Below are 25949 nucleotides of genomic sequence, written 5' to 3'. Positions count from 1 at the left end.
GTTCGTAAGTGAAGTCTTGACTCAACTACCGTAGGACCCATAGTATTGGAGCTATGGACAGTGCTTAAGGTGACATCAGATGAGGTGACGGTATGTAATAAATATGACCACTTAGAGCAGTAATGTTGACAGAACCATAAAGAGCATCTCCACTCCTGAAATTTTTGCACGATTTTTGATGTGAAAAATCTATAGAAAGAGAGAGAGAGGACTAATATGTAAATGTTTTACTCCCCACTATCATCAGCCTAACAGAAATAAATTTATAAAATGATTTTGCTTTCCTAAGATTTTACTTGAGCATATCGACGAACTAAATGTGGAAGAACACGAATGGTACGTTTACTTAAACATCGCATTTATAATAACATAGTGATCCAACGCGGCCTTTAAGTGGATTAAAACAAGAAAACACATATACGCCCATATGCTTTTTCGTCTCGTTTTCAAGGCTCTGTAGGCATGTTCGTCTCGTCTCTAGTATCTAGTATCTGATGATTTTTTCCAATCTCATTTCCATCTTCAAAAGCTTCTTCTGATCTCGTCTCTTCTCGTTGTCAACACTAATTTTCTTATAACTGTAAATACAGAAGTCCAGACAAGGTGAAAAGAATAATTTTGAATTTAGAAAAGAAAAAGAGGCTTGTCATGCCAGGGATGAATCCAGGTTAAACATTTTAGGCGGGTGATACGGTAGTTAGAATTTTTTGAGGGGGTCGAATTACTCGCACAAATGTTGAAAAAATCAAGAACACAAATTCTGCCATTGAATAGAGTGATAGGGAACTGTTATTTCTTTCGAAGCAGCAGCAACGAAATCTTTGACAGTACCAACGTATTTGTTGACTCAATGTTACGTCGTTATTTCTATGTGTAAAATCTGTTTTTCTACACGCAAATTACAATTTAAATCAGTTATTTTTACCAGTATGCCATACCGGCCGATTTTCTAACTTTCGGATGCAAAACCAGCTCATACCGGCTCAGTTTAAGCACTGGCTGTGGACCTTTAAAGTTTATTTTTTATGTTTGCGGCAACGAATAACTCCGAAATGACGGATTTCTGTACCCAGGTTGGTCTATACTTTTTGTCTTGGTGTTAGGATTCGCATCCCAAACGTTGTTGGTGTTGTTTTGAAACACTTCGTATAGTCTTTATAACTAGTTTTTGTATATATTATTTACATAATCCTATTTCTCAATTGATTTACTCGAACTCTATAATTTAATGGTTTTCATATATTCTTAAATCACTAGAGAAAGAACTGACTACCTCAACTACGCTATACCAGAAAGTTGCTCTACCTACTGAATTCCCACTTATTTGGTGAGCACGAATTCCCTGATTTTTCAGGTTTTCATGTTTCAGGATTATATTTTCAGGTTTCAGGTTTCAGGATTACATTATCATCAACTATGCCTGTACATGTATATAGTGTATATGTAAGTAGGGAAGTTTTGCAAAACAAACTATTTTAGAAAATATCCCCTATCAAATAGCTCAGTAAAGCGAAAAGAGAAATGGGTTTGAGAAATAAAAATCCGTACTTAGCATTTTCTGACTTTCCCAGGTTTCTTCAGCTTTTCATGAAATTCTCAGACTTTTTCAGGATTTTTTACGAGTAAACCAAATTTCCTCACTTTACCAGGTCGGTACGAATCCTGACCTAGTTGTACTTGTGTAGAAGACGTTGACGAACAACAACTTGCGTCTAGGCAAAATACTTACAGATACTAATAAATATTATTGTTTTTTTTTTTTTTTTATTAATTTTAAAAGAAAGTTTATATTGTAATTTTTAACATCTGTGTTCTACTCAAAAACCATCTTAGCTCTGAAAGGAAAGCAAGATAAACCAAATTTTCAAGTAACGAATGGAAGCTCTTATTTTTCCACTTTTCTCTAATAATTTATTCTTTAGGAATCACAGAGCTTAAATATGGAAAATGTTATAAGGATACGGGTTTTAGAAACAGGTTGTTTCCATACATCTTTTCTTGTGTCAAGCGAATTTTAAGCTTCGAGCCCCTTCGTAGCCAAATGATTAATGCTGTGGTCTTGTGTTCGATCTCTGGTGGAGATAACAATCCTTGCACAAACAAAATACAGTAGTTATTATTGCTTAGGATCCTACTTTTAACAAACAGTCCCATCTAGTAATCAACGATTTTGAAAGAGTACTCCCCAATAAACAAATAAATAAATAAATGAATAAATAAATAAATAAATAAATTCAATGATTGAGTAAATTCCTAGCCTAGCCTGATCTGCGTTCCGCACCTTTTTTAGATATATAATCTGGAAATAGTCAGCTTAATGTTCTATTGATCTTTGGACTCGTGCCCATCAACTTCAATCTGGATAGTTATACAGGTTAGAAATGAAAATGAAATGAAATTTTTGAGTTTTACGTCCCTCGGTTATGCCGGTTAGGCTAAAGGAGACAGTGATGATGAGAGATGAATGAAATGGTGGAATGAAGAATGTGAGAGTAAACGGGAGAACCCCCGAGAAAATCCACGTACACGGTGTTTGTCCACCTCAAAGTTATACGGGTTAGATTGCATTAGTAGGGTGAGTAGGTAAGGTTAGGTTAGGTTAGATTAGTAGATTAGTGTATGTTAGATTAGTAGAGCAGGGTAGGGTAGTGTAGGTTAGGTTAGATTAGTAGGGTAGGGTAGGTTAGGTTAGTAAAGTAGAGTAGAGGATGTTAGGTTAATGCTTGTATGTTGTTTTTACAGGTAGCTTAATGTCAGTTCCAGAGTTATGCGAGTTTTTATAGCACTTGTAATGATTCCACACTAGTAACGCTACGCGGGTACCGGTAAGTAATAAATGCAGCTTTGTACATTGTGCAGAAATACTCCGCTGGAAGAAAATAGTATCTAATATCATATGTATTCACTTATTTTAACCGCCGTCTATAGTGCGTGTAATAGTTTCAGACTAGTAACCATACACTTGTAAACACAAAATATACGGTTAATATGTGTGTTGCAAGTTGGTCACCTAAACAGACGAGTTAATTAAACATCATTCTTTCTGTGTGAGTTACAAGATTTTACGTGTTAAATTTCTTGAAAAGTAGCACCTATGTTCTTAATCTGAACCTGAAGTAGTAGTAGCACTATTTTCCTATCATTCATTGTCTTCAAGTTTCTCATTAACTTAAGTTTTTATTTGTTACCAGCACTCCTAAAGTATTTAAATCCCTTGATTTCCTCTATATTATTACGAGTATTACTGAGGGGCGGAACAAGGGCCGGGCAACCCGGCCAACTGCCCGGGCGCCACAGTCAGAGGGGCGCCAAACAAGCCTCAGAAAGTAAATGTTGTAACGTGTTTTCTATTGACTTTTTTTGTTTATATTCTTGTAAAATAGTGGTAACTACATTTTTTTTCCATTTCGCTATGGAAGAAGAGAGTTTCATGGTACTAGGGGATTGTATCGACAAATTGAGATATGGTATGTAGAAAAAAGGAGTGGAGGGGGAGTTGGTATTGTTTATAGCGTGTCATATTCCTTGTGAACTTTGCTCAGACAATGAATATTATTGGATTTTATATATGTTACTCTTTTAAAGTGGTAGTGGAGGAGAAACAGTATATACAAACTTTCGGCCTTTGTTGAAAGTAGTGTCTAGGAGATGTTATTGTTTCTCTATGTACAGTTCTTGCCAAATCATTCATTTCGACAATGTTTGTGAAATCGAATATACCACTCTGCAACAACATAGGAGGGGGTTAGAAGCTGCACTACGAAAAAAAAAAAAAATCAGCTCCAACTTCAACAGGAACTATTGGTTTTGCTTTAGCTACTACCAGATGAAAATGTTAAAAGCCCCCTTTCTCACTTTTCTTGTTAGCAAGGCTTCAGGTGAAAGGAACTTCTCAAAATTAAAATTAACTAAAAAATATTTGAAATATACCATATGCCAGGAGCTCCTAGTGGGACTCGCCAGGATGTCGATTGAGTTCGATATTTTTCAAATCATTGACATAGATGTCATTGGCAGAGATTTTGCAGACAAAAAGCACGGAAGATTATGTTGTAATTGTTGTAAGGTGCTGAAAACAAATGTATCTAAAATTGTTTAATTTTGCTAATTTTCCAAAAGGCCAAAGGTTGCGAAATTAGAAAAATAATTTGTGTAAATTATTCTAGGTTTTAAGGTACTGTCTTTTATGAAAGAAAAAGATATGGATGCTTTCTCATAAAATCCTCTAAATTGATATGATTTACTTACTTATTAATTGACGAAAGTTAGAGGTTTTCTAATAGGCCTACTTGACGAAACCTGTAATTAAGCTCTAGTCTTGTAAGAGTGTTCAGCTTTTGTACAAATTCATGAGACATGTTTTATGAATGCTAAAGACTTCAACTACTAAGACCTACATAAAAAGGGTTGTTTATATTGCTGTGCCTAAAATACGCTCAACAAAACAATTTACAATATAACAATAATAATGCCATCATTAGTAGTATTCAATAAATGCTGTTCCATATTGTGTTTGTTTATACATATCGGTACATAAATAATAATAATAATAATAATAATAATAATAATAATAATAATAATAATAATAATAATAATAATAATAATAATAAATAATGTAATTGATACCAAATGAATATTTTTAAGTACCAAATATACCTACATCATATATTTGAGTGTTATTTTTCTTTTTGAAAAATAGGTTTAAAATATTAAAATCACTATAATAAAATGTAAAATATAGGGTAGGACTAGGGGGCACGGAAAAGTCACTTTGCCCGGGTGAAAATTTTCCCTTGGTCCGCCCCTGGTAATATTGATTACTATCCTTTAAAAAGTTTAGCATAAATCTTACCTGTTATAACGCCAATGCTTCTTCTTTTTCTTCTTATATGACGCATTACAGTTTGAGATTAGCGTGCACTGTGACCAAAATTTCATGCAAGTTGTCCAAGCTGTCATAGCAAATGTCTTAGCAGAGACTACCAAACATGCTTTAAGAAGTCACACGTGCTGGTATTTCAAACTCAAATGCTTCAACAAAGAGTAACTGTCATGCAGACGATAAATGAAAATATACCAAGGAAAGTTGTAGGTATAAAAACAAAATATTCATGCATTTTATGAATTATGAGCTAGTTTTAATATGAATAATTATAATATACAGTACAATATTTAGAAAAGAAAATGTATTTTTATATAACAGAAAGATACACCAATTTCATACAGTAAATAACATTCCAGTATTAATTCGTGCATTAAACAAAACTACTTAAATAAAATGTTACAACAAGAATGACTAGTGCTATACAAATATGACTCACTTTAAAAGTCACTACATATCATTCTTCGGAACATTAGAGCATCAGTAAAGAATGTACAAGTATTCTTTATTGATGTTCTGTTTTTTCTTTCGTATCCCTTTAAACAGCACATCTTAGTCTAGTAGTATTAGCACATCTTGGTTTTTACAAGTATATAAATAAGTTGCCTTTTTTCTTATAATTGCACCCGGAGATACTTTAAAGTGTGCGCAAAGACGATATATTTTTTTCAATTTGCAATGATCATGCGATAAATCTTTCCTTCCCCCCCCCCTTAAAAAACGAAGTTATCTATTAACTTGAACTTTAATCAACTCTAACAGACAAATACTTTTCTTATTTTAGTTTAACTAATTTGTTTGCTGCTAAATATAACAATAAATTACAAATCAACTGTAGAGAAACTAAAACATTGTAAATTTATGACACTGAACGTTACATAAGAACATTCAAAAATTTTTGGAGAAATGAAATAAGATTTACACATATTTGAAATTTCTTAGTTGCTAGAAAACGGAGATAATTTATAAATACTTTATTATTGATTTAAGTTTGAATAAAGTTAGTTTTTTTTTCCTTTTAGTAGGAGTATTTTAAGATTCAAAGAACCTTTGAAATACAAAAAAAAAAAAAAAAAAAAAAAAAAAAAAAAAAAAAAAAAAAAAAACAGAAAATATTTCAATAACATTAGTTGGTTTGTAGAGCTTTATTTAAAAGGGCACTAACTTCTCAGTTTCTTATGAGGAATTAATATCCCTGAATTCAACACTGAGTTGGCGAAAAGGACAATAATGCAGGTTTACGTTAGATTTAGAAGAATTGAAACAAAACTTTCCTTTTCATAAAACTTTTCCGCTTAGAAGTACCAAACTTTTATTTTAAGGGCTAAAAGTATCTAGTAAGTGAAAATTTCCTTCAATCTCACTACAAATATAATCTATTTATAATGTCATCTGTACAAGTCGATCTAATGTTAAGTGTAAATCTTATAGAATGTGTATTTGCGTAAATCCCAGTAATTTTCACGGGTATTTTCTACGCGTTTTATTGCAGTTTAGACCTTTAGAAAAGTATTTAGATCCCAAATTAATTGATCTAATCGTCTCAATGCTAAAAAAGGTAATAAAACTTCATTACTATGACAATCTTGCTAACCATGCAGTCACGACACTAATCAAAGCTCAACAAGTCTCAGCGCTACGGAACAAATTTCTAAATTCTAGATTGGAATACACAATCAATCTTAGAATCTACTTATTCTAAGATATGACACATGATTGAGTAAGACGTGTATCAGCTAAAACACCCTTTACGTGATGACAATACATTGGTTTACGAAGAGTAACAGCGTGAATCGCACCTCTTGATTCGTCTGCCATGTCTTCTCCTGTATCTGACGAATCTCGTCGACTGGAACGTGAGTTTTGTTTTGACAGAGGCTAGAAAGGAATATATAAACCGTATTAGATATTTATTTCTGATTATTTTAAAAAGAAGATATTCACAATATTTACTAAACGAAAATAGATGTTATGCTTAGAGAGATAACACCATACAGATTTAGGACAAACATGTAATTATTTGGATCTGTTAACTATTCTGTACGTATATTACATAAAACTATATTATACGTATATGAAGTTAAAACTATTATAGTGTAATATCAGATCGTCTGGAAAGAACTGAGCCTTTCGCCCACGAGATGGCGTTAGTGTACCAAATCTCAGGTTATATGAGTCTCAGCAGGTGAAACTTAATGTCATTTGATAGCTAACAGATGCACAAAAATGTTGGATTCTTACAATCAGACATAAAGCGTTGAACAGTGAAGACGAATGAACTTTTCGCAAAACGGAGCTGCATTTTAAAATTTTATTTTGATAAAGGCGCAAATGCTGCGCAGGTTTGTGAAGAAATTTGAGCTGTTAATGGATAGGTACATTATCCAAAGTAACAGAGAACAGATGATTCAATTCGCTTTTGTTTTGGAAATTTCAATGTTCAAGATGTTCCTCGCTGTGGACGACCAATCACAGAAAAAATGGATGATATTCTTTAAAATGTCGACCAAAACCAGCACATAACCAGTCATGACATCGCAAACAACCTAACCATCCAATATACTGGTTATAAGAATTATATCTTGAATTATACTGCTTATAAGAATCTCGGTAAAACCAGGATCTTTTGGCGTAAACATGTCTGTTCCTAATTCAGCGCATCTTTGTGTGAAACATCACTTCATTCTCCAAGTAAACATTGCACAATTTTCCACTAAACAACAACTTCAAACAATCGTTACAAAGTTCACATTGAAGGGTGTTGAGTACCTACATTATCTTTATTTTTTTAGCCGAGTGATTTATGGAAAATTACTTTTCTATTTTCTGGAAACTATATGCAATGGAAATCAACATCGAAAAATCGAAATCTCGTTAGACTATCCCGTGGAAACACGCCTTTACGGATCAGAGTAGTAGAACAAAAAGAACTTGAAGAAGTCGATCATTTAAAGTATCTGGGAAATATCTTGACGAGAGGCACTTACTGTATCAAAGAGATCAGGTCAAGAATTGCAGTAGTCAAAGAACCATTCAAAATAAAAATAAAATAAAATAAAATAAAATAAAAAAAATAAAAAAATGAAGGACAATATGGAAGTTAGAGAAGAAATATTTAGAGGGCTTCGAAATGTGATGTTGGAGGAAGATGGAGAAGATAAAATGCACTGACAGAGCAACAAACGAAGATGTTTTAAAACGGATAGGAGAGAAGATGATGAGTTTAGCTCCCATCCTTCGTAGATAGGCCAATTGGATTGGACTCATCTTGCGAAAAATCTGTCTTCTTCATAGAGCTATAAAAGCAAATGTGGAAGGAAAGCGAGGAATAGGAAGAAGAAAAAAAAAAACTGGTCGATTATTTGAGGAAGCCGAAGATCAATAAACGTGGAAGAAACATTTTCAGACCAAACCCAAACAAATAAATAAATAAAAAAAGAAAACTCATTAGCTCCAGGACCTGCTAAAAGGCAGAATGCTTACTACTAATAATAATAATTTCTTTGAAATTAACTAGAATTTTAATAATGCGATTTTAGTGATTTCGTCTTCAAATCTATTTAAATGTTTAAATAAATTTAATATTATATAAATTTGATTATTAATATTAACGGAATTTAATTTTCACGAAGGGACATTCAAATAGATTTGAAGACGAAATCGCTAAAATTAAACCATCAAAATTTTCCAGTTCATTTCAAGTAAAACAGGTAAATAAGGGGCCATATAAATCAATGGGCTGAAATATAAAGATGGTGACGGCGTTAAATGTTGTTAAGGAAACCACATTAAAGCAAACCAGAGTGGTGTTGATAATGTGATCAGAGGCGGCTCGTAAGAGAAGTCGCATTGGTAAAAATTTAAAGTTTTATCGCTTTAAACTAAAAGAATAAACGTTATTAATGAATTAGTTGTTGTGTACGATATTTAATACGAGGAACGATCGGAAACTAAGATTACAAGGACGATATTTCTGGAGTTTTGTCTGTTATAAAGGAATGAGGAGTGTGCAACATGGAGTTGGCAACTGTGCAGTTTCAGCCATCCGCCACGTACGGCGCTAGTTGTAGGTAAATACAAATGGCGACTCGTTAGAAAAACTGGTCTCGCGAAGAAGTCCGCTCAGTTATTCGATTTCTGTGGGCGAAACATGTAACTACAGGTGAAATTCTCCGGCAGCTGGTAGAGGTTTTCGGAGAGACTGAAATGTCTCGTCAGCATGTCGCAGAATGGTGTCGAAAGTTTGCGGCTGGCAGATTAAACGTCATCGACGAGGATCGTAATCGACGACCTAGCATGGCATCAACAGATTTGAACACAGCTCACGAGGAGGAGCTGATTCAGGACACCAGGAACATTACGTTACGACATCTGATGGTAGAGTTGGGAATGTCGTTCGGAAGCCTAGGAGCCCATCGCTTTACTTCAGACGAGGAGGTGAAACACTTTGTGACAACGCGACTGAACACGCAAGGACAGGATTTTTTTTTTACCAGGATGGAATCTTTAAACTCATTCCACAGTGCGATAAGTGCTTCAACCGGCATGGAGATATGTCGAAAAATAACCTAATGTATGTATTGTCTGTTAGCTGTATTGATTGCATGAAATAACATATACACGGTACACTGGCAGGTGTTGTAACCTTACTTTCTGATCATCCCTCGCACATTAAGAAAGTTTTCTTCTTTTAGTTTCAAGCTAAAGAAATATTATTTACGGATGTGACTTCCCTTGCTGTCTCTGAGTGATCAATATCTATGCTGCGTATTGTTTTTATGTGGGGCAATGTAGTATCAGTAAATCTGATCTTTTGATAAAGTTAATAATGAGAATAATGAAATATTTATAACCTGATTATGCCGACGCCGAGGTGGAGATCGTCGATTCCAGAGAGCTTCTAAATGTTCGAAATGTTGCGATTGTGCCAGTGCAGCTTGTTCAGGACCAATACCCTATAAAATTACAAAACATGCATAAGTTTAATGGTTTACTTAGTACAAGTTCATTTTAGACCTATTTAAAATCTTAAATTCAGTTTATAAACAGGATTAAAAAAGGATCAGGTGAATCACACACACATCACATTAAAATAAGCAGCTACAACAAAAGTCATAGTAAAGAGTTTAAAAAAATAAAAATCATTTAGTACGAGAAGATAATTGTTGGAGTGACCTAACTTGAAAATTTTGGGACGGAGCTAAAACGGTTCAAAAAAAGTGAACAGATTAGTTAAAAGTCAATCTACTATGTATGCTCTACAATCGTATCGAACTTGAAAAGATAAACATGCATATGTAAAATATTCTAGCAGTGAATCTACTTTCGCTTTAAAAAACAGATGACACATGAATATTTAAATAGACCTATATTACTGTGAAAAATGTTCTTATCATATGTTGTTCTTACGTTACGATTTCCGGTTATTAATTTCGGCAGATCAATAGCTGCTATTTCAAAGAGCAGTAAGGAAGGATAGGTAATGTTTGATTAAAAATCGTATCTTTGTGAAGGCAATTGCTCAGTAACCTAAAAGACAAAAAAAACTTGTAGTCGAATTTAATCGGCTTCGGAACATGTGTATTAATTCGAAGGAAATAAACATACCACACCTGCGCGAATGTAGACCGCATGCAAACAAGGGCAGCAGATTAAGTATTGACACGAAATTATAGAAAAAAGTAAATCTCGAATATAGACTGCACTATTAAATTTATGAGAAAATTCAATTAGACTTCTCTCTTCTTTTCTTTTGAGTTACATCTCTCTTCTTTTCCTTCTTCAATTCTCGTAAGAAAGTTCAAAGTTGATAATTTGGTTTCTGAGTGACGATGAGAAATGAGCGTACTAGTTACACAGCGAAATTTAAACTTCAAGTTATGAGTATGCAAAGAAACACGGAAAGTGGGAAGCTGGCCGCAGATTTGATGTTGATGAGAAAAACATTCATCGGTGCTGTGCAAGTGAAGAGAAACTCTTAAATAATTTGAAAAATCAGTGTTCATTTCGAGGGTAAAATTGCAAATATCCCGATGTGCAAAAAAGATTTGCTTGATTTTTGTACTTTAAAACAGGAAATGTGGATTATGCCGTTACAACTGAAATTATTCAAATTGAAAGCTGCAAAATAATATGTGTACATGTATTTTGAAACTGATGATTTATGATCTGTGAGGGAAAATCTCGATTATAGGCCACACCATGATTTTTCAAGCCAGAATGTAGGAAAAACGTGCGTCCTATATTCGCGCAAATACCGTATATTCGAAATGCGATAATTATTTCTACTACAAGATTGTCTTCTGATTTTAAGGATAGTGATCAAATTTCTTGATTTTATTCTACCTTTCTGCTTTTAAACTACTCATCCTTTCATATTATTGCATAGAATGTAGCAGCTCTTGATCATGAGCTACCGAATTAATAACCAGAAATAATAATATTAATAATATAAAACACTACCCATCCTTTCATATCACTACGTAGAGTGTACTAGCTTTTCAGCTGCCGAAAAACCTAATATAAAAAGTAAGAACACGTAATGTTTACATTCAATGGGAAAAATGATTCTTTCATTGTCTATCTGAACTAATTTTAGACTTTATGCTAATTTATTTATAATTTCTACAAACACTACAGCTAAATATGTTTAGGTTTGAAACCTCACAATTTTGCCATATTATAACTTAGAAAGAACTTATTTTTGTTAATTTTTTCCTTTTTCTCATATTTCGAAAAATCAGGGGCATTTTAGTACGTACTTGACCTTTTAATACAAGCAGTATACTGAAAACCTTATTTGACAATCATAATGATTATAAATTAAATTACTGAAAATTTCATTATAAACTATATTATTGAAATCATCAACAATAATTTTGTTTCAAAAGTATTTTTCTTTAGAAAGAAGTAGTTCTCATTTGCAAACCTTATATCTAAATAATAATAATAATAATAATAAAACATAAAACACTGCTTAAGTTTTGGTATTTTCACAAATTGATAGTAAAAATAAATGTTAACAATAAATTAAATTGGCAGATCATTTCTAAGGATAACAATCAACAAAATATATGTAATTATGAGTTATAGAATCTGGAGATTGTTACATAGCAACATTATTTTTTAGTGAAAATGAAATCAAAATGAAAATTTTTGAGTTTTACGTCCCACGATTGTGCAGGCTAGGCTAAAGGAGATGGTGATGATGAGAAATGAATTAAATGGTGGAATTAAGAAAGTGGGAGGAAACGGGAGAACCCCGAGGAAACCCACGCACATGGTGTTGTCTACCACAAAGTTCACTTGGCCATTATTTTTTAGTGTAATACTTCTATAGAAAGTGAATTAAGTAATTAAAGCTCCACGATGGAAGATGTGAAGACATTCTAAAAGAGCAGTAAGTAGAACTATCATGTTTTTATATAATATTTATAATTTACAAAAGACATACACTTTTAAGCAAATCAAAACAAGGTATCAAAATCAACATTTCTAATTTATACGATGATTGATATTAATGTTCAATGAAAATGTAAAGCATGTAATTACCAGTAATGAGGAAAAGGTGGTTGATTACATGACATTGAATCAATATGAGCTAATAAATCATAACATTTTTGTTTGTTTATTTCTTGAAGTTTAGCGTCCATTTTCAGCTTCGAAGCTATATAAGACGTATACCTAAATTTTAAGGTGAAATCATCACTACAGTAATGCATTCAATGCTGTCTCACTGGTAATTAAACAAAGTACCACGCGCGCGCTAGTCAGTAGACCAGCAAGGAAGGCTCAGTCATGTTTACTCAAATTTCAATTATTTTTTTTTCTTTTGACACTTTTTAGCCGAGAAATATAATAATCATGAATATATATATATATATATATATATATATATATATATATATATATATATATATATATATATATATATATATATATGTGTGTGTGTGTGTGTGTGTGTGTGTGGAATTGATGTCAGTAAAATTTCGTAAATTCAGTATTATAATCCCAAGGTCTAGAATAAATTTTATCTTTGTTTTCCTGGCAAAGTAATGGGTTTGTTCAATCTATAAATCTTCACACTTGTCTTAATAGCAGTTAGATGAATGATCATTGTCTACTTATCATTATATAGTAAACTGACTAACTCTTCGACTTCCACGCTTTTTTTTTTCTTTTTTTTTTGCTTTATGTGCTATTTTTTGCTGTTCTGAGAATGCAACCGCAGACCGGCAAAAGTGTTTCGTACGTTGCATTTATTTACAAAAGACTTATTATTAAATAGAACATCTGCATATAGATTAAGTTAATATTCTTTTCCTATATTGAAGTAGTTACAGAAGGTTGTTCGTTGCATATCCGACCATTTTCGATTCGGTGCTGCCACCTGGTGTATCATGCTAAAACTATGGGTATGTTGGCGGGAGCAGTGTTCTGTTTGTCCTTGTAGATACGTGAGTGTTACCAGATGGCGCCGAAAATCAACCGGTACTGGGATGGTTACGTAGTACCCTTTTCCATGCTAAGTTTTCGTACCTATGCATTGTGAAACAGTGTCGGGAGAATGAGATAACACTCGGGATGACGACTGCGAAAGCTATTGTGAAACGTTAGACACAATAGGCCCCCCTTGCGTAAGATTTACCGACGGAAACCACCAAGAAAAGAGCTACAAGCAAAGTGACACCCGTAGTGCTAAGGGAGATACGTCGATTGGTGTGCCAAGAAAGTCCGCCGACTCAATGTGATATAGGCCACAGATTCCATCTCGCACTGTCAATTGTGAACAAAACAATTCGAAAGCACCTCTGGTTGAAGTCTGTGCGGAAAGCCCGTATACACCACCTGCTACCGCATCACATTGACGAACGTAAGACAAGCTGCTGTAAACTGTATGAAAAGTACCTGGCGGGTTTCAAATGGAAGAAACTTGTCAGAATGGATGTATATGCCCATCTTACTGCTGGTGGTCACATTCGGGTGATCATATACCATGACATTGACGGCAAGGGACGCAGCAACTTTGTTCGTGAGTCCAGGGAAAGTTTCCCTCATTGTTACGTGATTTGGATATGAGGATAAGTTGATAATACGCAAAGTGGACAAAAATGTGAAGGTGAATGCAAGATACTTTGAAGAATACATTCTGACACCTATCTATCGGAGAGACATTCCACAATTGTATGGAATGGACGCGAGCCAGGTGATGATCCATATGAACAAGGCTTCGAGTCATACCGCCAGAATATCATTACGTTTTTATCAGGAAGTGGCAGAGGAAATAGGAATTCGTGTATTCCCTTTGAAGGCATTCAAGTAAAAAGCCCATTTGGCAATCCAATGGATTTTTGTGCATTTGGACTGTTCGAACGACTTCTTCAACATCGTCGCCCGCGCACCATGGATGATCTATGGAAAGATTGCAGGGAGGAGTGGGATGTAATTTCCATGCCTGTCCTGCGCCGGAGCTTGCTGTAATGGAAACTGCCATGCTGTGTGATAGTACACAATACTTGGAGTCCAATAGAATATAATCGATGGTGGCGGCGCGTATCTTTTAAGGTCGGATATAAAGTGAACAATCTACTGTAATTTCCTTGTATCTTAGGCTCTTGTTCATTTAAATTACTCCAATTCACTGTTCCAATTTACGTGATTTCACTTATTTATATCAATTGTTACACGTTATTTATTGACAATTACGGTGATCACTCTATATTATATTAAAATTATGACGAAGAAATTTAATGAAGAAAATGAAACTGTATATCTAAATTATCGACTAAAATTTGGGTCAGATGTTCAAGAGAACTTCATAACCAAGAAAAATTGATTTATGAAGAAAATGGAAAAACTTGTATTGACCAAATATCGACCAGGATTAATAAATTTATCAACTAAACTAACTCCGCGATGTACTAAAACTATATTTTTCTTTTTTAAAAATATGTGACCATAATCCTTCGTGTTACTACCATCAACTTGTTTAGTGTTGACAACTCCTGTTAATGAGAAATTACCAGCACAGTTGTATACCTTTGGGGTTGAAAAATAGTTGCAATTGCAAAACTTCACACGTTATTCTTTTTGTAGATAAAATTCTGTTAGATGTTTATTAGTAAAGAAGTATACTGTAATGTCCCAGTCCGTATCGAAATTTCCCTTATCTATATTTAGTCCAAGGATTTGTGTAGATGTATAATTGGAATACATTTCGTTCTATTGGTAATGCTAACTTATCCAATCTATCGTTTATTATTAAATATACATTTTGATGAACTAAAATAAATGTATTACTCTCTTTTGAATTCTTATGTATTCCTATACTCTAGTTCTCAGATTTCGTTTCGCCATACGTACTATTATATTTACATTTAATTTCATAGACTTCAAAGTAAGAAAACTTTTCTCGCTGATCCAGCGGTTAGCACATGTGTCTTTGTTGTATAAGTCCTGGGTTTGATTCCCAATGGGAAAGCATCATACTCACTGCGCGTTTCAGTTTCCATTTTAAACTGTAGGTTTCGTCATGTATGTCCTCATTGCTGACAAAGAACATAAATACAAACCAATTAGTCAGTTCAGAATGAGAATTTAGATGAACAAAGTAATATCTGGCAAGTGCAAAAATGTACTCAGTAATTTTTTATGAGATTTAAAATTTAACTTAAAGTTGTATTGCTGTGTGATTTTTGCAAGTCTACACGACAGACACGAATATAGCGAAAAATGTTTTTAATTAGTCTCATTTTCCGATACATTGAAACGAAATCTGAATTAATTTTCATCAATTGAATGCTTTTTTTTTTTTTTTTTTTTTAACACACAAAATAAGTTAGAAATAATTCTGAACATCTTTTCTCTTTATCTTTGTAGGTGTAAAATTTTGTGAAAATTATTTTCAATCACAGATTGATTTCCAAACAGAAAAAAAAAGTGTTTTTTGTTCTACTTACTTGTGAACCCATACTTCCTTTCGGCGGAAGTTTGGAAATTTCTTCCATACTAGTAGACACTGAGAACCTTCTCTTGAGCCTTTCGTCTATGGCAGCGACCATAATCGATGATGTCAAATGACCGTATTTCTTCTGCCAAGTATACGTGTCCAAAGATATCTCTTTCTTGAGCAAACGCCGCATAGGCCTTTTAGGAGCTGATGGACGCAGGTCTATGAAAAAAAGTGTAAAGCAGTGAGTCAAACAAAGATCCTATTATATAAAAGATCTAGAAATATAAAAATCCTTTTAAGATACCCAGCGCATATTATAGGTAAGTGTTTATTAATTTATACCTTTAGAAAGTTCTATATATATATTTGTGACTTGAACAAAATAATGTACAGTGTGAAGAAATTCTTGCTTGTTAGTGATCTATGCTTATTTGAATATAAAAATTCTTTTAAGATATCTAGAGCATGTTATAGGTGAGTGTTTGTTACTCTATACCTTTAGAATATTCTATATCCATTAGTGGCTTGAATGAAATAATATATGGTGTGAAGGAATTTCGCTTCCCCATGCTGTAAACGTCGCCAACACCTAGTGGCCCAGTTACCGGTAAATGTTGATCGTCGCTATAGCGACGCGTCGAAGGACTGCAGCTGGTGTGCCACTGGCGGCAGGGTTTCGTCGAGTCGAAAGAGATATCTAGAGTCGGAGTATTGAAGTTACCACCGCGTAGCAGCGAGGACTTCAATTTGGTCCGCGCTTCTTCGATTCGTCGCAGAGAATCGCGAAGGGACCAACACAAACTATTGCCAGTCATGTGCATGCGGTTATTGTTATATATCATTTTTCCTGACGAATTGTTCCTAAAGTGAGCTAGGGGTCAGGAATAACCCCTGCCTCTACATCATGAAGTGAAAAATCTTGAGATGAGTGTGTATAATTGTATGAATTTAGATGACAACTGTAGCTGATCATTTGAAAGTGAATATGGGAGAACCATGAAATAAAGTAAATAGACGCGCGTCATTTTGTTATAAAATTGCATGGCGAACGGATTTTATCTAATCTCAAACGGTTATCGTCGAATATGCACGGTTACAGGAGCACTCTGATTAGCTAAATTAGAAATACCTCAACGATTTATACCTCTACAAGCAACGTTTTCTCCACCGCCTCCGTGACCAAGTCGGAAGATCACGCGCCTAGTAATCCAAAGGTTGGTGGTTCGCGCTTATCCTGGGGCACGTATTTTTTTTTACTTTTTTAAAAGTGTCTTTAAGACTCTCCTTAATGTAATAAATTATGCATATAAGCGAGAGTAATGTTGTTGTTCATTGGCGTTTCGTCGCGTTTCTGCCGCTGGTAGGCCGCTGATGGTATAATTTTCAAAACGGAAGTGGGACCACCGCGGACAGTCGCTGCGGGGCCGCCAATTTTTGGCGAGATGTCGCTGGTTGCCCATCGGTGGTCCTCCGACGCCTACGGCATGGGGTTGTTAGTGATCAGTGGTTCTAAACTTTTTTACGAAGTTGTTTACTTCGTAAAATCTCGTAATGCCAAAAAATCTTTTGCGTCTTATGAAGAAAATCTCGTGAGTCGCCACTACATGATCTGAAACGTATATCTTTGGATAAAACAGATCACAATCTATAAAGGGTACTCCTTCATATTTTAGCAACAATCAATTCTAAATTTCCATTATTGACTTGATTTAGGAACCCTGAAACTCCTAAATGGATTGATATGGACTTTCTGTCTTGTTTCCATAGATACCACACACGCGTATACAACATATATATATATATATATATATATATATATATATATATATATATATATATATATATATATATATATATATATATATATATATATATGTGTGTGTGTGTGTGTGTGTGTTATCATCATTTTGACATTTTATGATCTTAGACATTCTTGAGATTTACAATGACAGATATATATTTGGCATTGCAAAGCTTAAGAATGTCAAAAATAATAAAATGTCAAAATGATAACAATATAAATGGAAAATCTATTTGATTTCAATATGAGTAACAATTTTATTATCTAGTATTCGTCGTACTTACCTTCGATTTCTTTAGATGGTTGAACATAGGTAGGCATTTTCACATATGTTGCTGGCGTATTGTGTAAACAGATTATGGGAAGAAATTTATTTTCAAACAAATGAACAGCTATTCGCGATGCATCCGTTGACATTTCTAAATTGATGATTGGAATGTGAAGTTGAAGACATGATCTAGGAAGTCCAGTCTTTGTGTCCCAAACGATTATACACCTATCTTCAGAACCTGAAAGAAATACAGATATAAAGAAACACGTAAAGATATATAAAATAAATAACGACGTTTTTAAGTTATATTTTAAGTATTTAATATACTTTGTAAAAAAGAAAAGAAATTGTAATCTTATGTAAAGATTTAAATTGATCTCGTAAAAAATACATTACCTACAGGACATACTAAATTTGTTACAATATAGGTAACTTATGAATTTTAACATCAAAATAAAACACATACTGGTATACGTATATGTTAATGAAATAGATGATTGGGAAAAATATATTAGGCAGCCATAGTTCTTATCGAGGTGGGATATTGAGTAAGAACACTCGTTATTCTCAACTTTATGCGGGATATTATTTTATGTAAAATATGTCCAATAACAAACCCTAGTTCTTTTTAACAACATCTCCCCCTAAAATTTTTGCCCTTTGCATGTACTCAAGAGTAATATGCATTTGCAAATAATCTCTCTTAAATTGTATAGATCAGAATCTATTGAAAATGAAAAGAAATCTTTAACGTATATTCTAGAGTGATTTTCACCGTATATTCTAGAATAAATTTTCTCAAAATGTATTGAAGATAAATCAGTGAATTTTGCACTATAATGTGTTAAAATGTAAACTTTCTAAACTATTCAGTTTTAGTGACTACTCAAGAATAATTGTCTAAAATTTCATGCATTAGAATGTATTCAGGTGCAACCTGAACTTTCGTGTATCACAAGGTATTCAACAATTAAATGTCTGAAGTTTTTGCATCAGCATGTATTTAAAAGTATTATATATATATATATATATATATATATATATATATGAGAACTTACGCATTAAAAACCCGTCCTAATTTTGTGCATTTACTTGTATGTAGGGTTTACTCAAGCATAATATGATTAGAGATTTGTGAAGACAAAAATATGATATCTTTAGAAGCAATTCAAAGTGAGTTATAATATAAAGATATACCTGAAACCGCAATACTACCATCCCCTGCAACTTTGACACAGGTAACGTAGCTGAGATGACCTGTGAGCACATGAATATCGTTGCCTGTGTTGATATCCCAAACGATGAGATTAGCATCACGAGATCCTGAGACCACCAGAGATTTATTCAAAACAGAAACGGCGACACAGGTTACTTGGTCAGAATGTCCCACGAGAACCTAAAATATAAAATTTCGTGTTAAAAATTAAAATAGTATTCTAAGATTTTGTCACACATATCAATAATATAAAGTTCATGTAAACTAGAGGACAAATTTGTTCTCCAAGGTTCTCCTCTGTAAGTCGTAGTAGAGATCTACCTAGAACATTTAAAGTTAAATTAAGTCTAGATCGTGACTTGGCTTCTTAAGTATTTAACCTACTAAAACCTTAGCATTATTACACATAAACTAAACATACGTATCCACGGTAGATATTAAATTATTTGAACCCATTTTTATTAAATAATAACTTGTAGATATTTTCCTATATTTATACACCGATTTCCCTTTGACTTAATCTTCATGTATTCACAATCTACTAACACATCTATAAAACATAGAAATATAGATCTACAAACTAAATACAACTTTCTTACAAGGCTGTCTATATTCTTTATTATAAATTAACGAGAAATGTTACAGTTTCGGAAGGATATCACTTCCTTCTTCAGACTACTACTCCAACTGAAATCATAAATAACATTACATCATTTGTTATCTCTACCAATCAGAATAACTTTTCATTAAAATTCAATATATATATCCATTGTTGTGACAAGTTTAAATTTTTAACAGACATAATACATTGTTAACAAATCTTTTTATTTCTTTTAACTTATATTAACTAAAATAAATACTAATTAACTACCTAAATATTGAAATTTTCTACCTGAATAGTTAATTAGTATTTATTTTAGTTAATATAAGTTGAAAGAAATATAAAGATTTGTAAACAATGTATTATGTCTGTTAAGAATTCAAAATTGTCACAACAATGGACATATATATTGAATTTTAATGAAAAGTGATTCTGATTGATAGAGATAACAAATGATGTAATATTATTTATGATTTCAGTTGGAGTAGTAGTCTGAAGAAGGAAGTGATATACTTTCGAAACTGTAACATTTCTAGTTAATTTATAATAAAGATTATAGACAGCCTTGTAAGAAACTTGTATTTAGTTTAAGATGGACACAAGGCCTTTTTATCATAATATCCATATATATATCTACAAATACAACTGATCGAAAACCATAACAGTATATAAAAAATGTCAATTGTATCTTTCCGAAAACCATAGATTATTACCTACATATTACAGGTGATTGTTCTTCCATAACACACTTAACTCAAACTTATTACAACTTCCAACAGTCTGCATGAAAGTAAGCCAAGCTTACGGACCTACAACATGCTGGGGATTTTGAGCTCGAGTCGTAAGATTAAAATCTTACTATGTTACCTCTCGGGTGGATTGTAATACCTTTTTAAAGTAGATCAAATGTCACGTACGGAAAAAAAATAAGGTGTTCAAATGTAGCTTTCTGAAATAATATACAGAAAAAAAAAAAAAAAAATTTGTTTATTCTAACTTTTGCTTGCTCAAGAATCAGAAGTCAGAACAACTTTCCTCATGATGCTGGCTTAAATTCTGTTCGTCATGAAAATCTAACTATTGAAATTAACCATTCGGGTAAATTATTTCAGATAATCAACACTTAATTTGAATGTCATATAAATAAATAAAACAATTTTGAAATTCAATATCACTTCTTATCATTTGATATATATATCGAAAACTAGGAACAGGTGACTAGTTTTCGAAGCCTGGGTATTATTATTGGTAACGATATGAAATATGAACGTGAAATAAAAGCAAGGATAGGAATGGCGAAAAACGCCTTTAGGAGGAAGAAAATACTATCTTATGGGACTTTGAGTAAAGAGTTGAGAAAAAAAACTCGTAAAATGCTTCGTGTGGAGTATTGTACTTTATGGATCAGAAACATAGACATTGCGCAAAAATGAGGAGAAACGGCTGGACGCTTTTGAAATGTGGATATGGAGAAGAATGGAGCAAATTAGCTAAGTCGAGCGGAAAACTAATGAAAGAATGTTAGAAATGGTAGGCAAGAAAAGAGCAATTTTAAATATTATTAAGAAGAGGAAGAGAAACTGGTTATGACACTGGATAAGAAGGAACTGTATCATGAGGGACGTGCTAGAGGGAATAGTGGCAGGAAAGAGAAGGAGGGGAGAAGGAGACTACAATTAATGGATAACATCAAAAGAGAAAAATCGTACGTGAGGACGAAGAGGTTAGCGGAAGACCGTAGAGTATGGAAGCATCTTATTTGCAGCAAGTGACCTACAATAATGGCAGAATACCTATGATGACGACGACGACGATGATGATGATCTTATCATTTACCACAATATGAGAACTTTAATCAATTATTCCACCTACTTCTGTATTAATTGACACGGACAAGATAATAATAATTTGTCATCATATAGAGAACTCGTATTATTGTATTCTAACATAGTTATTCTAATTATTAGAAAAGAAAAACGTTTACTCTGTGCAACAAAAACTACAACAGCCAGTGGTTCTCAACCTTTTTTGACAGACGACACACTTTACTGAACGTGCAGGACATCGAGATACACGTGTTTGTTATTTTAATAATAATAATAATAATAATAATAATAATAATAATAATAATAATAATAATAATAATAATAATAATAATAATATCTATTATAATAATGAAATCTATTAATTTTTATAATGATTCTCTATAGCACTGAGCATTGTTGCTACCGCTGGAGTTGTTGACTGATAAAATCTGTCTCGATTTTAACTAATTATTATTAAAATGTTCATGATTTTTAAATTCTAAAATTTCGCGACACAATTTAGGAGACTGCGTAACACACCAGTGTGTCTTAACACATCGGTTCAGAACCATTGATCTACTGTAATAATATTAAATTGTGAGCAAAAATACAAATTTTAGAAAAGTATACTAAACACTTCTGTTCTTTTTTATTAAATTTTTAGAAGCAAAATTATATTGTTTGTACTAGATTTATCTTTTTTTCTTTCTGTTAGAAGAAATAGAATAATTGAAAATTTTACCTGTGCTAATTTTCCGCCGACTACTTGCCACACTTTGAGAGACATATCTTTCGATCCCGTAATTACATATTGGGAATCCACAGACAATACAAAGCATGTTATTTCTTCGCTGTGAGAAACTGTGTACTTTTCATCTTCCCTACTCACAGTCCAAATTCGTAAACTGTAATAGTCAAAGATAAAGATTAAACGATTGTAAGTTAGAACAACTTTCAAAAATGAGAATGTTAAGTCGTATTGACAATGTCTTGTAAACCAAATCAAGAAAAATTATAGAATAAACTACAAACATATAGTCATATTTCATGAAAAACATTTACTATTTTAATAGAATGCGATAATTCATTAACATAATATCCAAATACAAAACACAAATTTTAAAGTATTTCTCGAAATGACATGTTAAATTGTTTCCTTTACAGCAATAGTTATTACAAATAAGGAGCACTATAAACAGATATATTAAGTTTATTTTACAGAATTGAAAATAGATAAATATTTACCTAATATAGTAATTAAATAAAGAGAGTTGGATGTAAAAATGTAAAAATATTTTTAGAAAATAGATTTTTAAAAAAGTTACTTCTTCTGATCTTAATATCTTAACAATGTTATTATGTACTCATATTATATATATATAATTTATGAAGAGGTAAAAATGAATCTGTATTATTTCAATAATTGAATATCTCAAATTAACAGACTTAATATTCGACTAAGGAAGAAGTTGGTAAACTGCTATATATGAAACATTAGACTTTATGGTTCAGAGACTTGAACATTACAGAAGTTAGAGAAGACGTATTTAGAGAGCTTCAAAGTATGGTGTTGAAGGAAAATGAAGAAGATAAAAGGGCTAGAGAGAGTAACAGAGGAAGATGTTTTAAAACGCTTAGAAGAGAAGAGGAGGCTTTTAGCCAGAATCCTTCGTAGAAAGGCCAATTGCATTGGACATATCCTGCGAAGAAATGGTCTTTCATACCGCCATAGAAGGAAAGACGGAAAATGAAGAAGATAAAAGGGCTAGAGAGAGTAACAGAGGAAGATGTTTTAAAACGCTTAGAAGAGAAGAGGAGGCTTTTAGCCAGAATCCTTCGTAGAAAGGCCAATTGCATTGGACATATCCTGCGAAGAAATGGTCTTTCATACCGCCATAGAAGGAAAGACGGAAAATGGAGAAGATAAAAGGGCTAGAGAGAGTAACAGAGGAAGATGTCTTAAAACGCTTAGAAGAGAAGAGGAGGCTTTTAGCCAGAATCTTTCGTAGAAAGGCCAATTGCATTGGACATATCCTGCGAAGAAATGGTCTTTCATACCGCCATAGAAGGAAAGACGGAAAATGGAGAAGATAAAAGGGCTAGAGAGAGTAACAGAGGAAGATGTTTTAAAACGCTTAGAAGAGAAGAGGAGGCTTTTAGCCAGAATCCTTCGTAGAAAGGCCAATTGCATTGGACATATCCTGCGAAGAAATGGTCTTTCATACCGCCATAGAAGGAAAGACGGAAAATGGAGAAGATAAAAGGGCTAGAGAGAGTAACAGAGGAAGATGTTTTAAAACGCTTAGAAGAGAAGAGGAGGCTTTTAGCCAGAATCCTTCGTAGAAAGGCCAATTGCATTGGACATATCCTGCGAAGAAATGGTCTTTCATACCGCCATAGAAGGAAAGACGGAAAATGGAGAAGATAAAAGGGCTAGAGAGAGTAACAGAGAAAGATGTTTTAAAACGCTTAGAAGAGAAGAGGAGGCTTTTAGCCAGAATCCTTCGTAGAAAGGCCAATTGCATTGGACATATCCTGCGAAGAAATGGTCTTTCATACCGCCATAGAAGGAAAGACGGAAAATGAAGAAGATAAAAGGACTAGAGAGAGTAACAGAGGAAGATGTTTTAAAACGCTTAGAAGAGAAGAGGAGGCTTTTAGCCAGAATCCTTCGTAGAAAGGCCAATTGCATTGGACATATCCTGCGAAGAAATGGTCTTTCATACCGCCATAGAAGGAAAGACGGAAAATGGAGAAGATAAAAGGGCTAGAGAGAGTAACAGAGGAAGATGTTTTAAAACGCTTAGAAGAGAAGAGGAGGCTTTTAGCCAGAATCCTTCGTAGAAAGGCCAATTGCATTGGACATATCCTGCGAAGAAATGGTCTTTCATACCGCCATAGAAGGAAAGACGGAAAATGGAGAAGATAAAAGGGCTAGAGAGAGTAACAGAGGAAGATGTTTTAAAACGCTTAGAAGAGAAGAGGAGGCTTTTAGCCAGAATCCTTCGTAGAAAGGCCAATTGCATTGGACATATCCTGCGAAGAAATGGTCTTTCATACCGCCATAGAAGGAAAGACGGAAAATGGAGAAGATAAAAGGGCTAGAGAGAGTAACAGAGGAAGATGTTTTAAAACGCTTAGAAGAGAAGAGGAGGCTTTTAGCCAGAATCCTTCGTAGAAAGGCCAATTGCATTGGACATATCCTGCGAAGAAATGGTCTTTCATACCGCCATAGAAGGAAAGACGGAAAATGGAGAAGATAAAAGGGCTAGAGAGAGTAACAGAGGAAGATGTTTTAAAACGCTTAGAAGAGAAGAGGAGGCTTTTAGCCAGAATCCTTCGTAGAAAGGCCAATTGCATTGGACATATCCTGCGAAGAAATGGTCTTTCATACCGCCATAGAAGGAAAGACGGAAAATGGAGAAGATAAAAGGGCTAGAGAGAGTAACAGAGGAAGATGTTTTAAAACGCTTAGAAGAGAAGAGGAGGCTTTTAGCCAGAATCCTTCGTAGAAAGGCCAATTGCATTGGACATATCCTGCGAAGAAATGGTCTTTCATACCGCCATAGAAGGAAAGACGGAAAATGGAGAAGATAAAAGGGCTAGAGAGAGTAACAGAGGAAGATGTTTTAAAACGCTTAGAAGAGAAGAGGAGGCTTTTAGCCAGAATCCTTCGTAGAAAGGCCAATTGCATTGGACATATCCTGCGAAGAAATGGTCTTTCATACCGCCATAGAAGGAAAGACGGAAAATGGAGAAGATAAAAGGGCTAGAGAGAGTAACAGAGGAAGATGTTTTAAAACGCTTAGAAGAGAAGAGGAGGCTTTTAGCCAGAATCCTTCGTAGAAAGGCCAATTGCATTGGACATATCCTGCGAAGAAATGGTCTTTCATACCGCCATAGAAGGAAAGACGGAAAATGGAGAAGATAAAAGGGCTAGAGAGAGTAACAGAGGAAGATGTTTTAAAACGCTTAGAAGAGAAGAGGAGGCTTTTAGCCAGAATCCTTCGTAGAAAGGCCAATTGCATTGGACATATCCTGCGAAGAAATGGTCTTTTATTCCGCCATAGAAGGAAAGACGGAAGGAGAGCGAGAAATGGGAAGAAGAAGAACACAATTGAAGCTGAAGATCGAGAAACGTGGAAGAAATATTTCTAGGCCCAAATTAAAAAACTTATTAGTATTAAGACCTGCCGAAAGCAGAATTCCCAATAATAATAATAATAATAATAATAATAATAATAATAATAATAATAATAATAATAATAATAATAATAATAATAATAATAATAATAATAATAACTGTTATTCAACAGATTTTCCATGTATTTAGATTTTCCGATATTCGTTATTTATTGTTCGTTCGTTTCATAGATATTACTTCAAACCCTTTTGTTTTGTTTTATCTTGTTTTTCCCGCTT

At 33.5% G+C, this 25949-nt stretch overlaps 1 protein-coding gene and 1 long non-coding RNA gene across 3 annotated transcripts in view; one reads left to right on the top strand and one right to left on the bottom strand.

The window, feature by feature from the left end:
- Window positions 1-2825, top strand: part of LOC145686679 (uncharacterized) — a 54502-nt gene extending 51677 nt beyond the window's left edge. The window contains exon 5 of the long non-coding RNA XR_014131638.1: window positions 2743-2825. This is a non-coding gene — a long non-coding RNA (uncharacterized LOC145686679). The remainder of the gene's footprint in view (window positions 1-2742) is intronic.
- Window positions 1-25949, bottom strand: part of LOC145686678 (NACHT domain- and WD repeat-containing protein 1) — a 1466154-nt gene that overhangs the window by 9992 nt on the left and 1430213 nt on the right. For both annotated transcript variants that reach the window (XM_081760197.1, XM_081760198.1), the window contains 6 exons: window positions 22270-22432; window positions 19103-19301; window positions 17919-18143; window positions 15841-16052; window positions 9736-9837; window positions 6682-6760 (listed from right to left, as the gene is read on the bottom strand). In XM_081760197.1, coding sequence (XP_081616323.1) covers window positions 6682-6760; window positions 9736-9837; window positions 15841-16052; window positions 17919-18143; window positions 19103-19301; window positions 22270-22432 — 980 coding nt within the window. The remainder of the gene's footprint in view (window positions 1-6681; window positions 6761-9735; window positions 9838-15840; window positions 16053-17918; window positions 18144-19102; window positions 19302-22269; window positions 22433-25949) is intronic.

This window comes from Thermobia domestica, chromosome 5 (genome assembly GCF_964235325.1).
Source record: "Thermobia domestica chromosome 5, izTheDome1.hap1.1, whole genome shotgun sequence".
NCBI classification, from domain to species: Eukaryota; Metazoa; Arthropoda; class Insecta; order Zygentoma; family Lepismatidae; genus Thermobia; species Thermobia domestica.
Note: the sequence above shows the minus strand (reverse complement) of the source record. Positions and strands in the feature narration are given on the sequence as shown.